At 36.3% G+C, this 20,706-nt stretch overlaps 1 protein-coding gene and 1 pseudogene across 1 annotated transcript; one reads left to right on the plus strand and one right to left on the minus strand.

The window, feature by feature from the left end:
- The first annotated feature begins 1,864 nt into the window (after positions 1–1,864).
- On the plus strand, positions 1,865–17,735 carry LOC121431969 (annotated as a pseudogene).
- A 1,205-nt stretch (positions 17,736–18,940) lies between these two features.
- LOC121432216 (piggyBac transposable element-derived protein 4-like) lies at positions 18,941–20,251 on the minus strand. Its single transcript, XM_041630070.1, has one exon. The coding sequence runs from the start codon at positions 20,249–20,251 to the stop codon at positions 18,941–18,943; it is 1,311 nt and encodes a 436-aa protein (XP_041486004.1).
- Between the last annotated feature and the right edge of the window lie 455 nt (positions 20,252–20,706).

Raw genomic sequence — 20,706 nt, forward strand, 5'->3', positions numbered from 1 at the left:
CAAATTTAGGGGGGGACACGTCCCCCCCGCTTCCGCCGCCTATGTGTGGGAGTATTGATATCTTGGGGGCACTTCCATTGACGAGTGGATACCGTGCGCGACCATGGGGTCTCGTAAAGCACCCTAAACACGTATTTTCCATATTCTGAACATGCACCCCTTAACAAATATTGGAAACAAAACGACACTCTTGACAAATATTCCCCGAAATGAACCCCTAAACAAGTACACTTATTGTTGTATCACGGGTCCTTCGGTCGTCGGTTTTACCTTTTTCACATCATTTGGTTTAGTACGACCCCCTCTTCAACACCTCGTGCAAATTGGACTTTAAACACGTATATAGTGTTGAGGCAAAAAGGACATCCTTTATAAAACATTCTAATCTTATTTTATCATCCCCATAAATTCGACCCTAAACACCTAATTTTCCTAGCGAAATAGATACCTTTTTTCATTATTTTTGTGTTTTTGACACCATTATCACATTACGTAACGTGCCCTATCTTCAAAAAGACATCCTTTTTACGTGGTTTTTTTTTTTGGTCGCGCATGGTATCCACTCGTCAATTAAGTGGCCCCCGGGCTTGATTCATTCATTACAGTCATGCTGTACTTTGGGGCAAATCAAAATTTATATCACTGCAAAGAATTCCTATTGAATATCCGATAGTAAAGACATAACATAAATATATGGTATCAAATTATTTAAAAGAAGATATAGTCTTTCAAGCCATTATGCGTTCATAACATATTTCTTCCATGAATTTGGGATTTTTGAGGTGTCAAAGTTTACTCGCACGGTAGTTGGAAACACTTATTATGTTTATTCGTGATGCTATTGCCTTGTCAAAAATGACATTGCTCTGGTCCGAAAGACCACAAATACTAAAATAAAAACATCTAAGACTAAAATAAAAGTTCCTACTATCTGTCACTTTCGTCGTCATCTAGTCATTTTTTAGGCCTATTTGTTTCTTATAACTTTGCTAACATAGCGCTTATATCAACCAAAAGACATAGGCCCTATATCAACTTTGTGAGCGCACAATTAAAAAATGTCCAATTGAGGATAAATTAAAATGTATAGCTTCATTTCAGCTAAAAACCCCTGGAGCAAATTCAGAGTTTGTATAGAATTCCTTCAGACATGCTACACCAAGTCATGTTTGGTAAATATTTACCCAACATAATCGTATAAGGAGTTCTGTACACGTTACGTTTTTATCCTGTTTGAATATTTTCAGATAGAAACATGCACGTACATACACCTCCAATATTTTGTTAATAACTGAAATGGAAAATATATGCACTCGTAAAAATGTTTGGCAACATACTGTTTACACAACAATCGGTTAAAACTTGATCAAATTCTGGGTAGTTTTAAACGAATAATGTGTGCTTTGGGTAAACTACACAGTGCTGGAAAAAAACTACCCTGAATTGGATATTTTTTTCAAAACCATTTTTTAGCGTTACGCCCGTGGTTCAGCATCCCCCCCAGGTCTCCCTATCTCCCCAGGCCTGTCAAAGCCGTTTCCCTGCCCTGTTAGCCTTTTAGAAGAATAAAAAAAAATTAAGTCAGAAAGTTATGAGCATGGGGAGCATGCTCACTTTCTGACTTAATTCTTGTTTTATTAAAAGGCTAACCTGTTTAGGTTTTATATATGAAACTGTAACTTTCTTATTCAATATTTGACCTGGATTAATTTTCACTGGCTATCTCAGTGAATTTATGAAATTCATTGGAAAAATAAGATTTTTTTCCCAATCATCGATTTCAAGTAACTATATTGGTTAAAAATAAGTATGGTACGCCATTCATGAAATAATATCTCATCCCCTTCTTGCACGCCATACTCCCTAATGTTATCATAAAAATGGCATTTCTTGCGCGAACAGCTTTTCGGACAATTAGTCCAAAAATTTTACCGAAATTCTGTCATCCATCTATTTCATCGGCGTTATCATGTGGCAGGAAATCATCAAGTGTCGTCAGCACCTTTTTCGAGATCGATGATGTCTTGTCAGGCCTCACGGATGAAGAAATACAGGTCGGTTCATGCATGTTTGCTGCTGGAGGTCGGGAAAAGGGGATGTGTCGGTGGTGGGAAAGTCTGCCAGAGTTTCGGCGAACTCAGACGTTAGTTCTTGACTTCTGCAGCCTTGGGCTTTCGCTAATAATATTAATAGCTTGGCGATTTTGGTTTCGCCTTTTCCTTTCGTTATGTTTGCAGAACATTTCCTGTTTTATAGGTCTAAAAGTAATAATTAATAATCGAAATATATCATAATATTATAATGGGACAGAAATTTGAAATTTCAGATTGGTTGCAGATGCAAGCGTGAGAGAGAATAGTTGTACTTGTACTACTTGTACTAGGGAGTTGAATGTTTTGACACTGACAGTTGTTGCCTGTTTGGTATGTTCAGTGTTGTAATTCTTAGTTGTTGTATTCTTGTAAATTTAGTCTTTGAGCTTTGTTCTTGAAGTTTTTCCTGAGCTAAAGAGTAAAGGTGATTGAATTGGACCATTGTTTGACAAGTTAACTTAAATCAAATGGTTGTGTGCTATTTAGGCCCAGTTACTGAATTCGGGTTTAGTACTAGTAGAGGAAAAATTATGTGACAAGGAAAGATGAAGAAAAACAAAAGAAGTAAACTGTAAAGGAATAGATATTAAGAATTAGAAGAAATAGAAGAAAAGGTATACTGCTAACAGAGAAAAAGAAGGCAAAAATAATTAACGGTAACAAGTACATGTACCTGTACTGCTGTAGATCTAGACAGCCGTATTATTTTGTGTTTTTTTTTAAATATTTTTGTGTACGCCCTCTTTTGGTGGAAAGTAATATGGCAAGAAAGTTTTCATTTTTCAAGCACTATTTTTAATAAAGAAAAAAATAATTCAAAGAATCAAATTTACTTAAGAACCAAGTTATAATAAAAAGCTGTAATGGAAACTGACAGTTGTAAAAAAATCAAGCATTTGTCTAAAAGAAAAAGAAAAAATAAGCCAAACATCGTCATCCTTATATTGTGCCACACATGGAGATTTAACTGAGAACAAGGTTTCATTGAATGAGTGGCCCTAAAAGTGAATTGAATTCTTTCGTTTTTTTTTCTTGATTTTATAAGATAGATTGTTTGGTGACAATTCAGACCAACTTTATTTTCCACCAATAGGGGGCCCACACAAAAATGTGCTCAAAAGTACAGTTTTTGAGTGCTTTGGTGAATATAAACCAAGATGCAAAACAGTAATTTTATTTCTGATCTTGTGAACCTGTTTAAATATGTGTGAATAAATAAATAAATAATGAAAAAGATGATTCCCAAGTTTATAATAAAAAAAATCATCTTTATGGAACTGACAACTGAGTATTTTTTGTTTAAAAAGTGGTATTTTAAAGAATTTTAAAAATGTGTAAGTAATAAATTGCATCTTTCTACATGTAGATTCACCATAGGCAGGGTGGGTGCAGTGAACAAGTTGATACCAGTAGTCAAATGACAGTCAGTCCTTCTAAATGCTACGTAGGATTGGAGCAGTAATAATTTCCCTGTGGAAATCGGTATGGTCAGTCCCCCCATGTCTGCGCGGTCTCCCAAGTCTGCGCACCTGCGTATCTGCGCGATTCTAGTAAAAGAAGATACAACGAGCACAAACTTTACACATGCAATACATAGGCAGGAATTCATTAAAAAATCCTACTCAAAATGGTGGAAAAATAATGAATTCAGGGCATTTCATGTGACGGCCTCAAAATGCAGCCTTTGTCATCAAAATCCCGAATAGTGTGCAAAGTGAACGAGTGCGCAGACATGGGGTACCATTTTTTTTTTTTAATCTGAAAATGACTGCCCGAGGTTTTCTCAAGAAAATCTTATATTTTCTTTCATTTTTTTAATGAGATATTTGGTACACTTATTCTTAATAATGTAAGGAACACTATAAACAAAAGATTTTGTGAAATACGAAGAAATTCATGTTAAATCTTAACTCAAATTGTTTAGGTGCGCAGACTTGGGGCCCACCATCATACTACAAGTTGTAATTGATCAGTATACAAATAGCGAATAGGCATGAGTGGGATGGTGCGAGATTTCGCAGGAGGTGAAAGAAAGATGCTCTATTCATCGAAGAGTTGGCCGAGTGGAATAGAATGTTTCTTTCCCCAAATGCAAAATCTTGCACTATTGCACGAATAAGAATATTCGCTATTTGTGTTGTACAATGCCTCAGAGCTTAGTGAAAATATTTTTTAAAAAGAAGATTTTTTCCCTGCAGTATATATGAAAAGGGAGCAAAATATTGAAAGCAAAAAGCAAATCCCACACGGAAAATGACCTTTGGCAGCATTGCGCATTTAGCCAGCAGGCTTATACGCGTATTGCGCCTTCATTTTACTGAGCACAGTTAATCAAACCGTATTGTGACGTCACCTCCTAAAGCCATGCAACGGTACATTTTGGATGGTACGTCGTGAGTGCAACGGTATGATTGTTTGACATTCAGTCTCCCATTTGATTGCGTACAAGCTAAGTAAGCGTTGTACAATACAATCACTTTTCATAATTTTTCTTTCTTTTCTTTTTTGTCTGTCAGTTGAGAGAGACAGTATTCAAGTTTGCCAAGGAACATGTCTACCCCATTGCTGCTGAGGTGGATAAGACCGATAAATTCGTCGGAATGAGGGTGAGTAGTTTTTTGTTAAAAGCCCCAAGTACATGATATTGGTGGATATTAAAATATAATTCAAAGTCAGGGTGAGGATGATTTAAGGATGACTTTTAAACCTTTATTGTGCCAAACCAGGTTTAAGGTTCAATAATTTTGATTCCCTTCAGCTAAAGTCATCTAGAGTCCCATCTTATTATAATTTTTATTGTTTACAAGCATTTGAATGCAAAATTTGTAAGTTTGTTGTTTGTTTTTTTGTGAAGATTTTGTAGATCCACGGAAAGTTCTTTCCCATGGTGTTAAAACAGTATTACAGGCTTATTTCTCATTGAGCACAAGAAAGGTCACCATTGTACATAATGTTTATGGAAGGGGGATGACAGTGCCTGCATACCTAAGTAACTATTTAAGTTTAACATGTATTTCTTTTCATTTCACGAAATTTTTCATTTGATAATGTTCCCTACATCCTTATGAGTAAGTGTGCCAAAATATTTGTTGTTTTAAAGAAATGTATGATTTTTCTGGAAAAATTGGCCAGATTGAACACACGATTCAGTGATTTTGAAGACAAACGCTGCATTTTGAGGCTGTCACATGAAATGACTAAGATTCATTATTTTGCCCCCATTTTAGTTTTTTATCTGTGTATTATATGTTTAAAGTTTGTGGTCGTTACATATCTTTAAAACTAGGGGACCTTACCATACATTTTTTACTCCTTCATGACTTGGCCCTGGCAGGGAATAAACAGTTAAAATCTATTTCAGATTGAAATTCTATTCTCTGAGATTTGATTGGTCTACAACTTCTAAAAATGGCTACTGATATATCTATTTTGACTGTATTTTCATGTATGATAAAGATATGATGATTTTTGTTGTTATTTATGATTTCATCAGGTCATTGATGAAAAACGGTTTTATGTTGATCTTTTGTACCTTGAATATATTCTAGTAAATAAATACATCTCAGCCCGGGCATTAATAAGTCATATCCATCAATTGATATGAATTGTTTTCATTTGAATGCTGAAAACATTTCTTGTGATTGTATATTACTTGACAATAGGGAAAGAATTTTGATAAAATTTATTGATTGAAGATAAATATAGGCCTTTTGTAAATTATATATATATATTATCTTATTTGTTTTGAAATCAGGATTTCTGGAAGAAGGCAGGAGAAATGGGTTTCCATGGAATAACTGCACCAGGTAAACAGAAAAAAAAACAATGAAATGTGAGATGTGTTACTTGTTATAGTTACTTGTACTCGTGACGTAAAGATGTGTCAACCATGTCAATGACAGTGACAAGAAAGTATGAGATTCGTGTTCATTGCAGTCATTTTCCAAATCAACAAAATGTATGAAAGCACCTCTCTGTGAAAAACTTGTTGCTAAATATTGCATTTTTTGTCTTTAAGAATATAGTTGTAACATTCCAGTTTTCAGTCAAACCTAACTAATGACAAAATAATTATATGGAAATAGTAGAGCGCTTCTTGTCAAATTCAGCAATTTTCCAAAGCAACAGAATGTTTTTGTGAAAGTATATCTTTGTAAAAAAAAACCTAACTCCTGTTGTATTTTCTATTGTCTCTATATAATTGTTATATTCCAATCCTACAGCCAAACATGCTTTGTGAACCAAAAGTTGATTTTACTTGAATGGATGTGCTGTACTTCTGATTGAAACTACTGAATGTACATGTATTAAAGTAACCTGTCCATGAAGAGCCATCTTTTGGTCCGTATTCTGATTTCTGGTTTATTCTGGTCTATTTTCAAACTCTGCGCTAAAATTCTTAGAAGCCAAACTTGTCAAAATTTTGTTTGCATTGTTTGTTTTTTACTGGGCTTTTTCATAATTCTTTAATGCTAAATAGACTGGGCTATTTCGACGCCTAAGAAGACTGGGGGGGGGCTGATTCAGCCCCCCTTATGATCTCGGCCGTCGATCGCGCGATCGCGACGAAAATTGGCACACGCGTTACCCATGGCATTATCTACAAAACTATAACATCAAATTCTGCAAAAATCTCATGTTTCATTAATTATGCTAATTTATGCGTAAAATCATAAGTTTGCTGTAATTAATAAAATAATGCCCCTGAAATGCTAATTTTTGTTTCACATACTCTAGATAGGCATCTGATCAAATTTATTGAAAAAAAATTTCAACATCACATTTAATTTCTTATGTATTCTATTGTTTTCTAAATTTCTTATGTATTTCTTTGTTTTTCGACTTTTTGTTTTTTATTGTTTTTTCAATGGAAATTGTCGGGGACTTTATTTGGACCATAAAAAGATAAAATTAATTGATTTTAAGCAGTAAAAGGAAAAATAATGATACATTTATGAATTTTGGTTCAAAATACTATTTGCATTGGATTTGTACACAAATTCACGTTTTTGAGTAATTTTGAGTGTGCATGCACTTACGAAATGTTGCGTAATTTCCGAACCGCGTACCCAGGGGTCACAATTTTGGTCTCAAAAGTTGCGCGAGACTTGAAAGTAAAAAGTCAGTGAGCGACGCGGTCAAAAAATTTTGCACGGCGGATTTATCGCGAAAAATGTCGAGGGGGGGGCTGAATCAGCCCCCCCCCCAGTCTTTTTAGGGCTTTTTCATAATTCTTTAATGGTGAAGACATCAGTCCTATACAATTAAGAATGATTTTAGACTCAAATTGGCTGATACATTTAATCTGTATTGAAAAAGATTTATTGTTGTGTTGTTGTTGGGATCTATGTTGCACTTTTGCTTTCAACCAGACTTAAATGAAACAAATCAATACAAGATGTAGAGTCATGATAACTTGATGATGATGATGATGATGAGAAATACATGAGTAAGTCTGATGGTGACTGTACTCTGAATTATATAAATTAGACTCTTCAAACTGATGTAATATGAAATGTAAACTATTCTGTACATAGCTCTATCTCTAAACTATTCTCAAATCTAAATCCAATCTCTATATCTGTAACCAATCTCTATTCTCTATTCTTCAATCTTTTCTGATTTGGGTTCAGAAGTGAACCCCTTTCATATTGGTCTGGTCAAGACTCTCTACAACCAAACAGGTGTTGGTCAACCTTGGACGCTTGACCAAAACAATCTGTACGTCATAAATTTACTCTGAATCGGGGGAGTTGTCCTTTTAGGGAGAACATGAAATGTAATGAATAAGAAACCCATAAAATGTGTGTGTCAGAAGTTTAGCAGGAAAAAGAGTGAGTAATACTTTCTTGAGAAAGTTGGTATTGGTAAAAATAGTTTCTTGTTAATACTTCCTGTAGAAGTATTGATTAAGTATTGATTATGTATTGGTATATTATTGAATATGTGAGATATGACTTACCATCACATAACATTATGGCCCGTATTCTGAAGTCGGGTTTAACTTAAACTCAGGTTTAAAGTTGTGGTCTAAGTATGGGAAGCCAAAAGTGTCAAAAATTTTATTAAGTTGTATGTTTCTTATGCTTACTGTGCGCTTTCCTGATTCATTGATGGTGAAGACAATCATCTATTTATACTTCCTACACAATTATGAATGATTTGAGAGCCAAATGAGCTGAAAGTATGATATCTCTACTGTTAGTGATTATGTAGCAATTGGCTGTCCATACTTAAACCACAACTTTAAACCTGAGTTTAAGTTAAACCTGACTTCAGAATACGGACCTTAGTCACAAATGGCTATCCTTACTTGAACCAAAGCTTTAGACCAGAGTTAGAATCAAGCCCCCACTTCAGAATATTGGACTTTGTCTCTGCTTTGGGTGGACATATACAGGTTTCATTGTAATAGTACTGTTTATAAAAGCAGAATATTATCCATTATTATCTAGTAAATTATCAATTTAATGTTCTTTCCTTAAGTTGAGTACGGTGGATTGGGGGGGCTCCTTGTTGGACCAGGTCCTGATCTTGGAGGAGATAGCGAGGGCGTCGGCTTCCATTTCTCTCTCCATGGGGGCGCACTCCAACTTATGCATTAATCAGATGGTACGCAACGCCAGCCCGGAGCAGAAAGAGAAATACTTACCAGGGGTGAGTTCAAGCCTTGCTTTAGTTTTGGTAAATCCCCCGAAACTGAGTGTTACTGTTCCGTTTCATTACTTGATTAGATAATGTACATGTACGTGCCCCAAATTAGTGGTGGTGTTAAGGATGTAACTTAAAATTGTGCTTATTGGATGAATTTTCTGATTTTAGATCAGAGTTAAAGGTCAGGTCCAGAAAAATGTTGACTTGAATCAATAGAGAAAAATCAGACAAGCACAATGCTGAAAACTTCATCAAAATCGGATTTAGAATAAGAAAGATATGACATTTCAAAGTTTCGCTTATTTTTAACAAAATAGTTATACGAATGAGCCAGTTACATCCAAATGGGAGAGTCGATGATGTCACTCACTCACTATTTCTGTTGTTTTTTTATTGTTTGAATTATACAATATTTCTATTTTTACGAATTTGACGATTAGGACCTCCTTGTCTGAAGCACAAAATCTTAAAATAATGGAATTCCACATGTTCAGGAAGGAATGAAACTTCATTTCACATGACAATGACAAGAAAATAAAAATATTTCATATAATAAAATACAAAAGAAATAGTGAGTGAATGATGTCATCAGTTCCTCATTTGCATACCGACCGAGATGTGCTTATAACTGTTTTGTTAAATGAAGCAAAACTTTAAAATGCCATAACTTTTTATTTTACATCCGATTTTGATGAAATTTTCAGTGTTATGCTTGTTGAATTTTTCTCTTTTTATTCAAATCAAGTTTTTGTTGGGGTGGACTTGTCCTTTAAATGTGATCTATTGGGTGCCGGATTAAAATAGAATATCTGTGTATTTTCGTCTATTCATTTGTTTATTTATTCACACATATTTAAACAGGTCAAAAAGATCAGAGATATAATTAGTGTTTTCCATCTTGGCCCTGTTGCATAAAAAACATAGTAAAATAGTAAATTACAGTAACAAGTTACAATTTATATAAAAAACAGGGTAATACATAATGAAATATCCAAGTAATAAAAAAACATAGTTACATTATTGAAGGCCTTAGTAAAATGAATGGCAGAAAAGAAATAAATTGGCCTATAATAAAATATTACCTTAGCAAATATATAAACAACAGCAAAAACAAGTAGGGGTTTACAGATGTGAAAATCATAGACAGTTATATGTATAAAATATTAAAATGCGAATAACATGTACTTATATAATCCAACTTCAGAGATTGGATGATAATGACATTACATTTAGATCTTTTGTATAGAAACTTGAAAACATCTTAGGATTGAGATCTTATTTATCAATAATAATCATAGTAATAGGGATTATGATTAGTAAAGCGCCATCTATCTAGAAACAATCTATTCCGAGGCACTTTGTTGTTATTATTACCTTGGCTTAAGCTCGAGCTGCCTTTCGGCGCTCATGCATTCAAAGAATTGATCCTGCTGGGTACCCATTCACCTGACAAGGGTAGAGTGCAGCACAGTGTGGATAAATTTCTTGCTGACAGAAAACATGCCATGGCTAGGATTCCAAACCCACGACCCTCTGTTTGAAAAGTAAGAGTCAGAACCATGAGACCACGATACACCCTCACAATTATGTGGGTAATGATATATGTGCAATTTATAAAAAAAATTCTGATGTACCAAACTCTGAATAGATGTTGTTTGAAGGTTTGCATGGTGGCATGTACAATTGCTGATGTGGTTTACGGAACACCATGTGGAGTGTTATAGAAACAGTGGATGGAAGGAGAGAAGAAGTGGATAGGCGAGAAAGTGGAGATTTGAGAATAGAGTATTCTTTCTTGAAAATAGTCCTGAAAAGGACTGTAAACCAGAAGGAATGTTGAGTGAGAGCAGCTTGAGTAGTAGAGCTGATGAGGAGATGCTGGCTTGAGTCGGCGAGTAGAGATGATGAGTAGTAGAGAGACTCGACGTTTCGGACAGGTTGACTGTCCGTCTTCAGGAGAATAATTCACATAGATCTGTTTATCATTTTTGCTGTAGCTAATAAGAGGTGATCAGATAGGAGCACTTGCCATGAGTGAAGCTGGAAGTGGGTCAGATGTTCTGTCGATGAAATTGAAAGCCGAGAAAAAAGGTACAAGATATCAATTGTTCTTCAAAGTGTAGCAATTAAAAAAAAATTACAGATGCTCTATAATCTTCCCTATCAGATCACAGTGAGCAAATTGCTGTTTGTAGCTGCTTTACAGCATGTGTGTGTGTGTAATTGAGTGTTGTCAGACGTGTATCAGTCAGATATGATTATTTACATCTGGGACCGACCTTTATATGTCACCATCTGCATCAGTTCATAAATTTCCCCAATGTAGCTTGGATTATAGGCGCACACCACAATGCCCAGTTGAATATGTTTCTTATAGCCGCTTGTAGCCATTTCGAAAATCAGCTACACAGAGACAGCTGCAAAGTGATTAATTTTTGTTAATTTTCCGCAGCTTAGCTCATTGACTGAGCACAGACTTTTCTTTTGTCATATCCCTTTTTAATTGTCTATATGCTATTTCACAATTATAAATGAGCAAGTTTCATCTCCTTTTCGGCGCAGTCATTTATACCCAGCCAAAAGGGATAAGTGTTCGGTCAAACATGAACCAAATTTATTGTCGACTTGTTACAGTTTAGTTATATCAGTGTTGAGGTATGATAGTGGTAATGGTTATAATGATAAAGAAGTTGTGAGAAAGTCGGTCATCACATTGTCTCTCACCAAACTAATCTTCTAGGTGACTACTATGTCCTCAATGGGAACAAGTTCTGGATCACAAATGGATGCGACGCAGATGTTCTTCTGGTTTACGCAAAGACTGATCTCAATGCTGAACCAAAGAATGGGATCACAACGTTCATTATTGAGAGGGTAAGGAAGACAGATCACAGTGATCAACTTGTAGCCCTTTTATCTCCCTTTTTATCGCCATTTTGTAGCCCTTTTGAGAAAGAAAACAGTGAATTTTGTCCATTAAGCTTTCTCCATAGACTTTAGTTATGGAAGGGCTACAAAAGAGCGGAGTTTGTCAATTTTTCATTGCTTATTGTTTTTAATACTGTGAATATATGTATACAAAACAGCTTCAAATTTTTATTGTAGGTGGAATGAGAATTGCAAGCTCCATATTAATGACCTCCCCTTTACAGAAGTAGAAGAGTTGATGAATAGATAAATTAATAAATGAATATATTTATCTGTTTGTATTGAGATTACAAATTTATGAATGTCACTTTATTTTCTGCTCATTGATATGTATTTATGTATATCCATTTTTCTAATTGGTTTGTGAAAAATTGAAAAGAAACAGAATGAACCAGTAAAATCAAATAGATTAATTACTGAAGAGAAGTACATCTAGATGTATAGATTGAATTGTTATTTATTTTTATATTATGAAAAAGTAATAACAAAATAGGATTGTGAAACTGTGCAAGCGAAAGAAGAGAAATATCAGACAAGGATCTATGAAATCTGTGTCATTCGTCTAATCCTGAAAATAAAATTGGCCCTTCTCTTGTTCTACATTGAATTTGTGTTTTCAGGGTATGGAAGGGTTCCATTCAGCTCAGAGAGTAGATAAGCTTGGGATGAGAGGATCAAGCACGTGTGAACTGGTCTTTGAAGATTGTAAAGTGCCGGGTAGGAAGATACTTTCCAACAAGATACCTTTAGGGCCATTTAAAGGAATGGTCCAGGCTGAAAATATTTATTTCTCAATAAATGGAGTAAAATTCACAGAGCAAACTGCTGAAAATTTAATCAAAATCGGATAACAAATAACAAAGTTAATGAATTTTAAAGACTTGCATTATTAAACAGTTCTAGGCATGTCTTTATGAATATTCATTAGGTGGGCTTGTGATGTCATATTCCCACTTGTTCTTTTGTATTTTATGATATGAAATTAGTTTTTTTTTCAAAATTTTTTCTACCAAGAACTAAAACAATTGGATTGACAACTGATTAAGTGCATTAGATATTTATTGCTGCAACTTATTTCATCATAATGGAGACACATCATTTACACATTTATGATTTCATGTAATAACATAAGAAAAAGGAAAGTGGGGATGTGACATCATCATCACACCTAATGAATAGTCATGATGGTGTGCATATAACCAATTTCACAAATTATTGATAAACTTTAAAATTTAATATTTGTTATCCAATTTTGATGAAACTTTCAACATTTTGCTCCATGAATTTAACTCTGTTTATTTAGATATGAATATTTTCAGCCCAGACCATCCTTTTTAAATGACAAGGGGGTTTTCAAACCACGGTGGAAGTATACAGAAGAGTTTTAGTCAAAGAATGTCTTGGAAGAGGTTAACAAGTCAAAATCCAAGGGGGAAATGTGGACCTATTTAGGGGCCCATTACAGAAAGAATTGCAATCAGTCGCAACTCTAAAAATCATGCGCAACTTGATTTTCTACCAATCAACAGCGCGCATTTGGGACTTGCGATTGATTTTTTGGCTTGCATTTAAACGCAACTCTTTCTGCAACAGGCCCCAGATTTGTTATTAGCTGGCTCTCCGTCGGCTTTTAAACTGTTACCCTTTGAGTTTTCTTTGCATGCCTGTCTTGCCTGTCATAGTATTACCAAAGGACGGATGAGTTTTGGAAAATGTTGAAAGAAAATTTAAGATTGTGCACTCAGAGACAGATCTTTATCTGACAATTATGTGCTTTTTGTCTTCTGTTCATTTTTGGAAGGCTGTCTGTTATTCAAGGCCTTGGGGGAACAGTAACCTTTTTTCTGCTGCATTGTGAGAAACTGATTTTAATATCTAAAGGAGATGCTTTAATGATAATAATAAACAGTTCTTGTATAGCGCATATAACAATTATGAATAATGTCTCTATGCGCTACCAAAGGACTTGGATATTATTACCCCAGCTGTAGCTAGGCAGCCATAATTACTAAGATTACAGCGCACATGCATTTCAAGGAATGAATTCCTGCCAGGTACCCATTCACCTCACAATGTGGATGAATTTCTTGCTGAAGGAAATTACGCCATGGCTGGGATTCGAACCCAAGACCCTCTGTTTCAAGGTCCGGAGACTTATCCTCTGGGCCACAACGCTCCACTTTATGTGGTGTAAACTTGCTGATGTACTAATTATGAAGATGATGAGAGTGTAGTAGTGGTGGTCAGTTGCTGTAAAGTGCATATATCATGATACCATTGTATATCTTTATGTGCTTTCAATCGGATTTCAGATATTGCAAACCTGGCTTACCCTCCCCGCCTACCCTGATAAGCTAATGATGATGATTATAAAAATAGTAGAAGTAATGATATTCAGTTCCTGTATAGCGCATATCACATTACCAGCTTACTGTATGTGCTTCAGGGGCCCGTTGCAGAAAGAGTTGCAATCAATCGCAACTCTAAAAATCATGCGCAACTTGATTTTCAACCAATCAACAGCGCGCATTTGGGACTTGCGATTGATTTTTTGGTTTGCGTTTAAACGCAACTCTTTCTGCAACGGGCCCCAGATCAGACTTTGGATAATATAACCCTGACATTATCCCGGCAAGCCACTTACAGCACACAAGACTGTCAAGGAATTTATGCCTGCCATCACTTCATCTCTTTGTGTTCATTTTTGTTTCAGTTGAAAACGTTTTAGGTGGTGTGAACAGCGGAGCGTTTGTTCTCATGAGTGGACTCAACATCGAGAGGCTGATCATTACAGCAGGACCGATTGGGTGAGTTACATGTGCATTAGATTTAGATTTTAGATTTAGATTTAGATTTATTTCCGTTCAACAATTTTTTTTTCAAAATACAATCAAAGTAACAATACATATTCAATATAATAGATATTACAGACAAATCAATGACATTTCGTAACAAATGTTGAATATAAATTAAACAAAACTACAATTTGTTGCAGTAATTTTATCAATGAAAAGAAACAAGAAATGAACGGAGGGACTTGCCAAGAAAAGCAAAAGCTTGTAAAGAAGGCAAGCCCCTAAACTTAGTTTCAATGCTAATTATAAACAAACTATATATACAACTATATACAAAAATCGAGACGGACGCAGAAGACAAACTTAAAACAAGTTATCCACAAAATGTCAAAATAAAACGAATAAGCGACAAAAAATAAGAGAAAGTAGTTCAAATAATAATAATTACAGTGGTAACATTGACGATCTCTTTCACATTTACCGCCCACCTTCCCTTATCAAGTGTATTGAACAATGCCCGTTGTTTTCCTTTGCCGTCTCTGGACTCCATTGCTTTGCTCTACTGCGTCACACTTACCCTTATAACTTCAGCCCAACCCCTCACCTCTATCCATAGCACCTTTCTATGACGGAGCTATAAACTCGTACTGATGTTCAGTAATTTGTACTGAAAATGAGAATACTGATATGGTGTCATGCAAAATACTGATTTCTAACGTTTCAGTTTTACCAGTACATGTATGTGTACTGTGCTCCTTTGTAGTACAGCTCCTCTGAATGCAACTTATCTCTGGATGCCTTTCCCAAATCAGAACTTTCAAAAGGACTGGTTCAAAACATTGCCTACTTCGCCACCGCCCCCCCCCCCATCCTACTCCTCCTTCAACCAGTGGTCTGCATACTTTCCTACATTTTTCTAAACTCTAGATAGTGCAAAAGATTTATGTGTAATATAGCGAATAATTAAGCAACACTTTTTTTGAAATTCATAGTAAAATGTTGATTAATAATGTTATTAACTTTTTAACTATTTTTAATATGTGATGTGTAATATATTTTATGGTTCTTTTGTCTTTGATCCCCCAGCATAATGCAGGCATGTATGGATGTTGCTGTCCCATATGTTCACCAAAGGAAACAGTTTGGAAGACCTATCGGCGAATTCCAGGTAATTTTTGGTCGTTCTGGTTTCCCTTTTGTTTTCAATTTCAGCATTGATTTTATAAAAATGATTATGTAACAATATGTAGTGCTTACAACATATTATTACATATTGAAGTTCTAAAGAAATATATATGTCTTTTATTTTTTACTTTCTAATCAACATTAAAGTATGATTGAAATGTGAAATCATTTGGTGGTTAACAAAAAGGATTTGCTTTATCAAGCGATTTGAATCGTCGTTTGAAATTAAAATTGATCAAAAATGTTTGTGGAAATGGGTCTAGATTTAACTGTGTATCACTTTGATAGGTTTACAGTGCATTCACACTGGTTCACCTTTCTTTCTCTTTCTCTCTATAGTTAATGCAGGGCAAATTAGCAGATATGTACACCCGTCTGAACGCATGTAGAACTTACGCATACAGTGTGGCCCGAGCAATGGACAGGGGCCACGTGACGAATAAGGACTGTGCGGCTGTTGCCCTTTTCACCGCAGAGAATTCAGTTCAAGTCACCTTAGATGCCATTCAATGTCTTGGTAAGTAAAGAAGGCAGTAGCTTAAGGGTGTGTTTATGCTTCCATTGCGAGGACAGAATCAGCGTTTTCAAACTGTTTATGCTTAAATTTCTGAGGCGAAATCACGATCTCCAGCTGGCTTCGAGGTCAAATTGGGTGCACCTTTTTTTTTTGAAAGTTTTTCTGAGTGGTGTTATTACGTGAGATAAGATGTATTTGCCCGCGGATTTTCATCTCACCAGAAGCAAGTACCAAATGATGTCATTTAAACACGTTTACGATCGTCGTTCTGTTTATACTTCCCCAGAAACGCTGATTCTGGCCTGAAAAGTGGAAGCATAAACACGGCCTTAGTTATGTCTATCTTCTAACCATGGGTAGGTCTAGGATTTATTAGAGGGGGGCACTTTTATTAAATTATTGTAAATTGTTTTTGGTTATCCTTAAAGTGGCAAGTAAAAAATAAGAAATATGAAAGGGGAAAGGGTTAATATGACTCATGGGGGCAAATCAGTAAAAAAAAAGAAATTAGAATTGGTCTAGGGGCCCCTGTGCCCCCCCCCCCCCACATATGTGATTGCATCCCACTAAAGTCATCTTACTTTTTTGGCCTATTCTTAAAAGTGTCTGTTTTTGAGATCTGCTGATTAGATTACAAAAAAAGGGGTATCTATTTCGCTAGGAAAGCTACATGTTTAGGGTGAAATTTGCGAGGGTAAAAAGACTAAAATATAAATGATTTTGCCCCAACAGTCAACACTACGTGTTTAGAGTCCGATTTGCTCGAGGTTTAGACTGTTTTTGGTGAGTTCTTGCCATATGGTTTTCCTTTTTTAAGCATCACAGTCACATTACAGCACACTAGCACTTTGTGCTGCCTGCGCCTGTGCATGATGTCGACCGCGAAGTTAGACAATTGGCCTGTTTGCTGCACCTATAGCTGACTCACCATATTGTGTATCCCCTGAATTGATAACATGTTTCTTGCGACGCTCCGTTAGCCAGCATAGAAATTATCACCTTTCAAATATTCACATTATTAACCAATCCTGTTTCCTTATCTCATAGGGGGAAATGGCTATATCAATGACTATCCTGTTGGTCGTTTCTTGCGTGATGCCAAACTGAACGAGATCGGTGGTGGCACCTGTGAGATCAGAAGATCAATCATCGGACGAGCCTTTAACGAAGAATATCGGGCTTAGGTCACTGATTCTGAAATTGAATGATATCGATTGTAGCACCAGTCGGATCAAACGATTAATCATTGGATGCACATTGATCGATGACTATCGGGCCTAGATTGCTGATTTGGAACTGAACCAGATTGGAGGTGGTACCAGTGAGATCAGAAGGTTAATCACTGGACGAGCCTTGAACGAAGAATATCAAGACAACCGATTCCAAACTGAATGATATCGATGGTTAGTGCCTGTGAGATCACATTATTATAAATTGGACAAGCGTTGAAAGAAGAATTATCAAGCTTATATCACCGATATTCCGAACTGAATGATATCAATGATAGCACCGGTGAGATCAGACGGCTTTTGACGATCGTCTGCGTTCACATAGCAGGGGTGGAGCGGGGATGGCCCCACCCTTTCGGAAAAACTGGGGGAGGGGGCTTTTCTTGAAATGGTGGGTTGAGGGAGGGGAGTCAAATTAATGCACCCTTTCAGGAAAATGGGGGGGGGGCTTTTCTCAAAGGCTGTTTTGTAAGTAGTTTTCTGAAGCAGTCGTTTGTATGAAACATTATTCATAAAATAATAATAATATGATATCTATAGATTATGGTAAGAGAAAAAAAAGAGGAGAGCGTGCATTTATTGTTGATTCTAAAGTTCATAATTATAGACCCCCCAAGCATTATAGAACAATTGAATTAACCCTATAGCACCTACAGATTATATGCATAATGGTAATCTCTCACTCGAGGAAACAATAAAACTTGTAATTAGTAGGCATTGTTCCAAACAAATTGAAACAGTTTTTTATAAATTTACATTTGTTCATTACAAGTTATATTTATTTTGTAGTATAGGACCTGTTGAGCAGAATGGTACATGGCAAGGTTCAATCAGATGTACGAATATTGACCTTTGACCTTTGGAAAGTCAACAAAAAGAAGAAAACTATTTATTTGCAATGATACCATCTACAGAATAGATGATTGATTATAAGAAGTGAAGACAACTTCTTGAATCAATCATGGTTCAAATTTGAAACAAATATTTTTCAATACATGTATACATACTACAAGATAAACAATGCATTAGTCTTCAGTCAATACTTTTCCCGGAAGTACTGAAAAAAGTAATTATGACATAAATGAAGGTTAAAATCTGCTGAATTGCACTATGGGAGAAACTTTGGTCTTCTTTTCTCTTATACAAACAAACACATACATTCACAAACAAACAAATGCAAAAACAAATAAATAAACAAACAAACAAATAAATACATGTACAAACACAAACATAATGTGCCTTATAAATATGACTCTAATCTAAACATTAAAAATCATTCAGTTTACAAATGTTTACAAGCTTTCTGAAAAAGATTCTGTCTAAACGATGTTATGCCACTGGTTGAAACATGGGTTTCTGTGTAGATTCTGTCTGCCCAAACTTTGTCTGGACACTCACCACATGGGGCTTTCCTCCCAGCCTTTCTACACTGCATGCAGACTTTCTTCCTGTCACCGAATGCCACAAGACTGATCAATGATGACATCCATTGCCACCACCTTGTCAATGGGACAATCACCATCAGCACTTGAACGACGCTTACGTGAAGAAAATCCATCCCCAAGCTGATGGATGAGGGCCAACTTGAACGCTTTCAGGACCAACTCCTGCGATTTGAGGGATGCGGTCTCGTTCCCACAGAATGTATGCATTCACCATGGCAACATTGAGGAGGCCCCACATGAGGTACTTCCACCACCTCCTTCCTGTCCTTCCAACATTGTAATAGCTTCTTAGTTGATCAGCGTGATCAACCCCGCCCATCTCAGCGTTGTAATCCTGAATGACCGATGGGATTGAGATACTCTCATCTCTGCGAAACTTTGTACGTGACTTCTGCCCGTCAGACCCATCGTTGTTTGTGGAGATCAGATACACGTCCCTCTTGTCCTTCCATCTAGTGACTGTAACAGCATTCCTGGCCCACTTCACGTTGTCATACTTTTCTAGCCGAACTTGTTGCAGCTCACGTGGGATACCAGCACGATCCTTTCGGAGGGTACCACAGTAATAAGTGTCTGCCTGAAGGAGGTCTTCAAGGAGGGGCAGAGATGAAAAGAAGTTGTCAGCATAGACGATGTGATTCTGTAACAGATACTGGTTCATTAGCCCCATCACCACCATATACCCCAGGCCAAATTGCTGGACAAGTTCCGCGTCCATCCCCCTGCCTGTGTATACTTCGAAGACAAGGCAGTATCCTGTCGTCGAGTCACACACGCACCATAGTTTGATGCCCCATTTCGTTGGCTTTTTTGGCATGTATTGTTTCCATGCCAACCTCCCATTATATTTGATCATCGCTTCATCCACCGAGAGGGTCTGTCCTGGCACAAACATGCTTGAGAAATTCTCTTGCAGAACATTGACAAAATCCCTAACCTTTTGAATTTTATCATTTTCCTCATGCCGTTCACGGACATTACTACAATGGAGATATTGACATAGTTTCTCGTAGCGATTTTTGGTCATCAACTTTGAAATGTACTCATTTCTGAGGGCATGATCTTGTGACCAGCAATCATTGTATTCAGCTGTCCTTGTTATACCCATGAGTGTGTTGATTGCAATAAAGACCCTCGTGTCCTTGTCATTGGTTGGGGTCCATGCAGGATCTGAAGAGGCGTATTCGTCATTGTTATAGGCATCTACTGGGGATCTCTTTGTAGCTGCATTTATGTTTGTGTTTCTAGCTAACTTCTCAAAGAAATCCTCCCCTATCACACACTTTAGATAGTCACGTTCTGGAGCATCATACGGAAGATTGCATTTCAGTCTGCTATTTTCCCCGGAGGCACCCAAGTTGACATCTGGAATGTTGTTGGACCATCCATCCGGTGGGTTTGACATTCAGAGCTGTCCTGGTACCTGACGAACTTGTGGCGCATCCGCGTTGTCAGGATTGTCGTTCATGTCAATGAAAGCCCATCTATCACCATCACTTTCATCATCATCTCCTTGGTCTTGGACAGGGCTGTCAACGGTATCTCCATCGCTGTCGTCTTCCTGAGGAAAAAAAATGTCAATGAGTCAAACAATCACAATAATAAACAGTGTCAGTCACAGTTCAGAATCAATCAGCACATTCAAAATAAAATCATTACAATAAAAACAGCTCTCAAACTTTATTAACATGCGAAGATGAACTGCTATTTGCTCTAAAATACACATAATATACGTAAAGAAGATCAAAACATAGCAATCGTTTGCAGAGCGAGAGAAATAAAAGCAAAATTTCAGGTTTCAGCCGCCCCAGTACCACGCCTTCAAAAAAATGTAACATATTACTGACAGAATGAAAATAA

The sequence above is a fragment of the Lytechinus variegatus genome, chromosome 18, assembly GCF_018143015.1.
Source record: "Lytechinus variegatus isolate NC3 chromosome 18, Lvar_3.0, whole genome shotgun sequence".
Lineage (NCBI taxonomy): Eukaryota > Metazoa > Echinodermata > Echinoidea > Temnopleuroida > Toxopneustidae > Lytechinus > Lytechinus variegatus.

Coding starts and splice junctions, on each gene's coding strand:
- LOC121432216 (XM_041630070.1), bottom strand. CDS start 20,251: ATGTCAAACCCACCGGATGGATGGTCCAACAACATTCCAGATGTCAAC.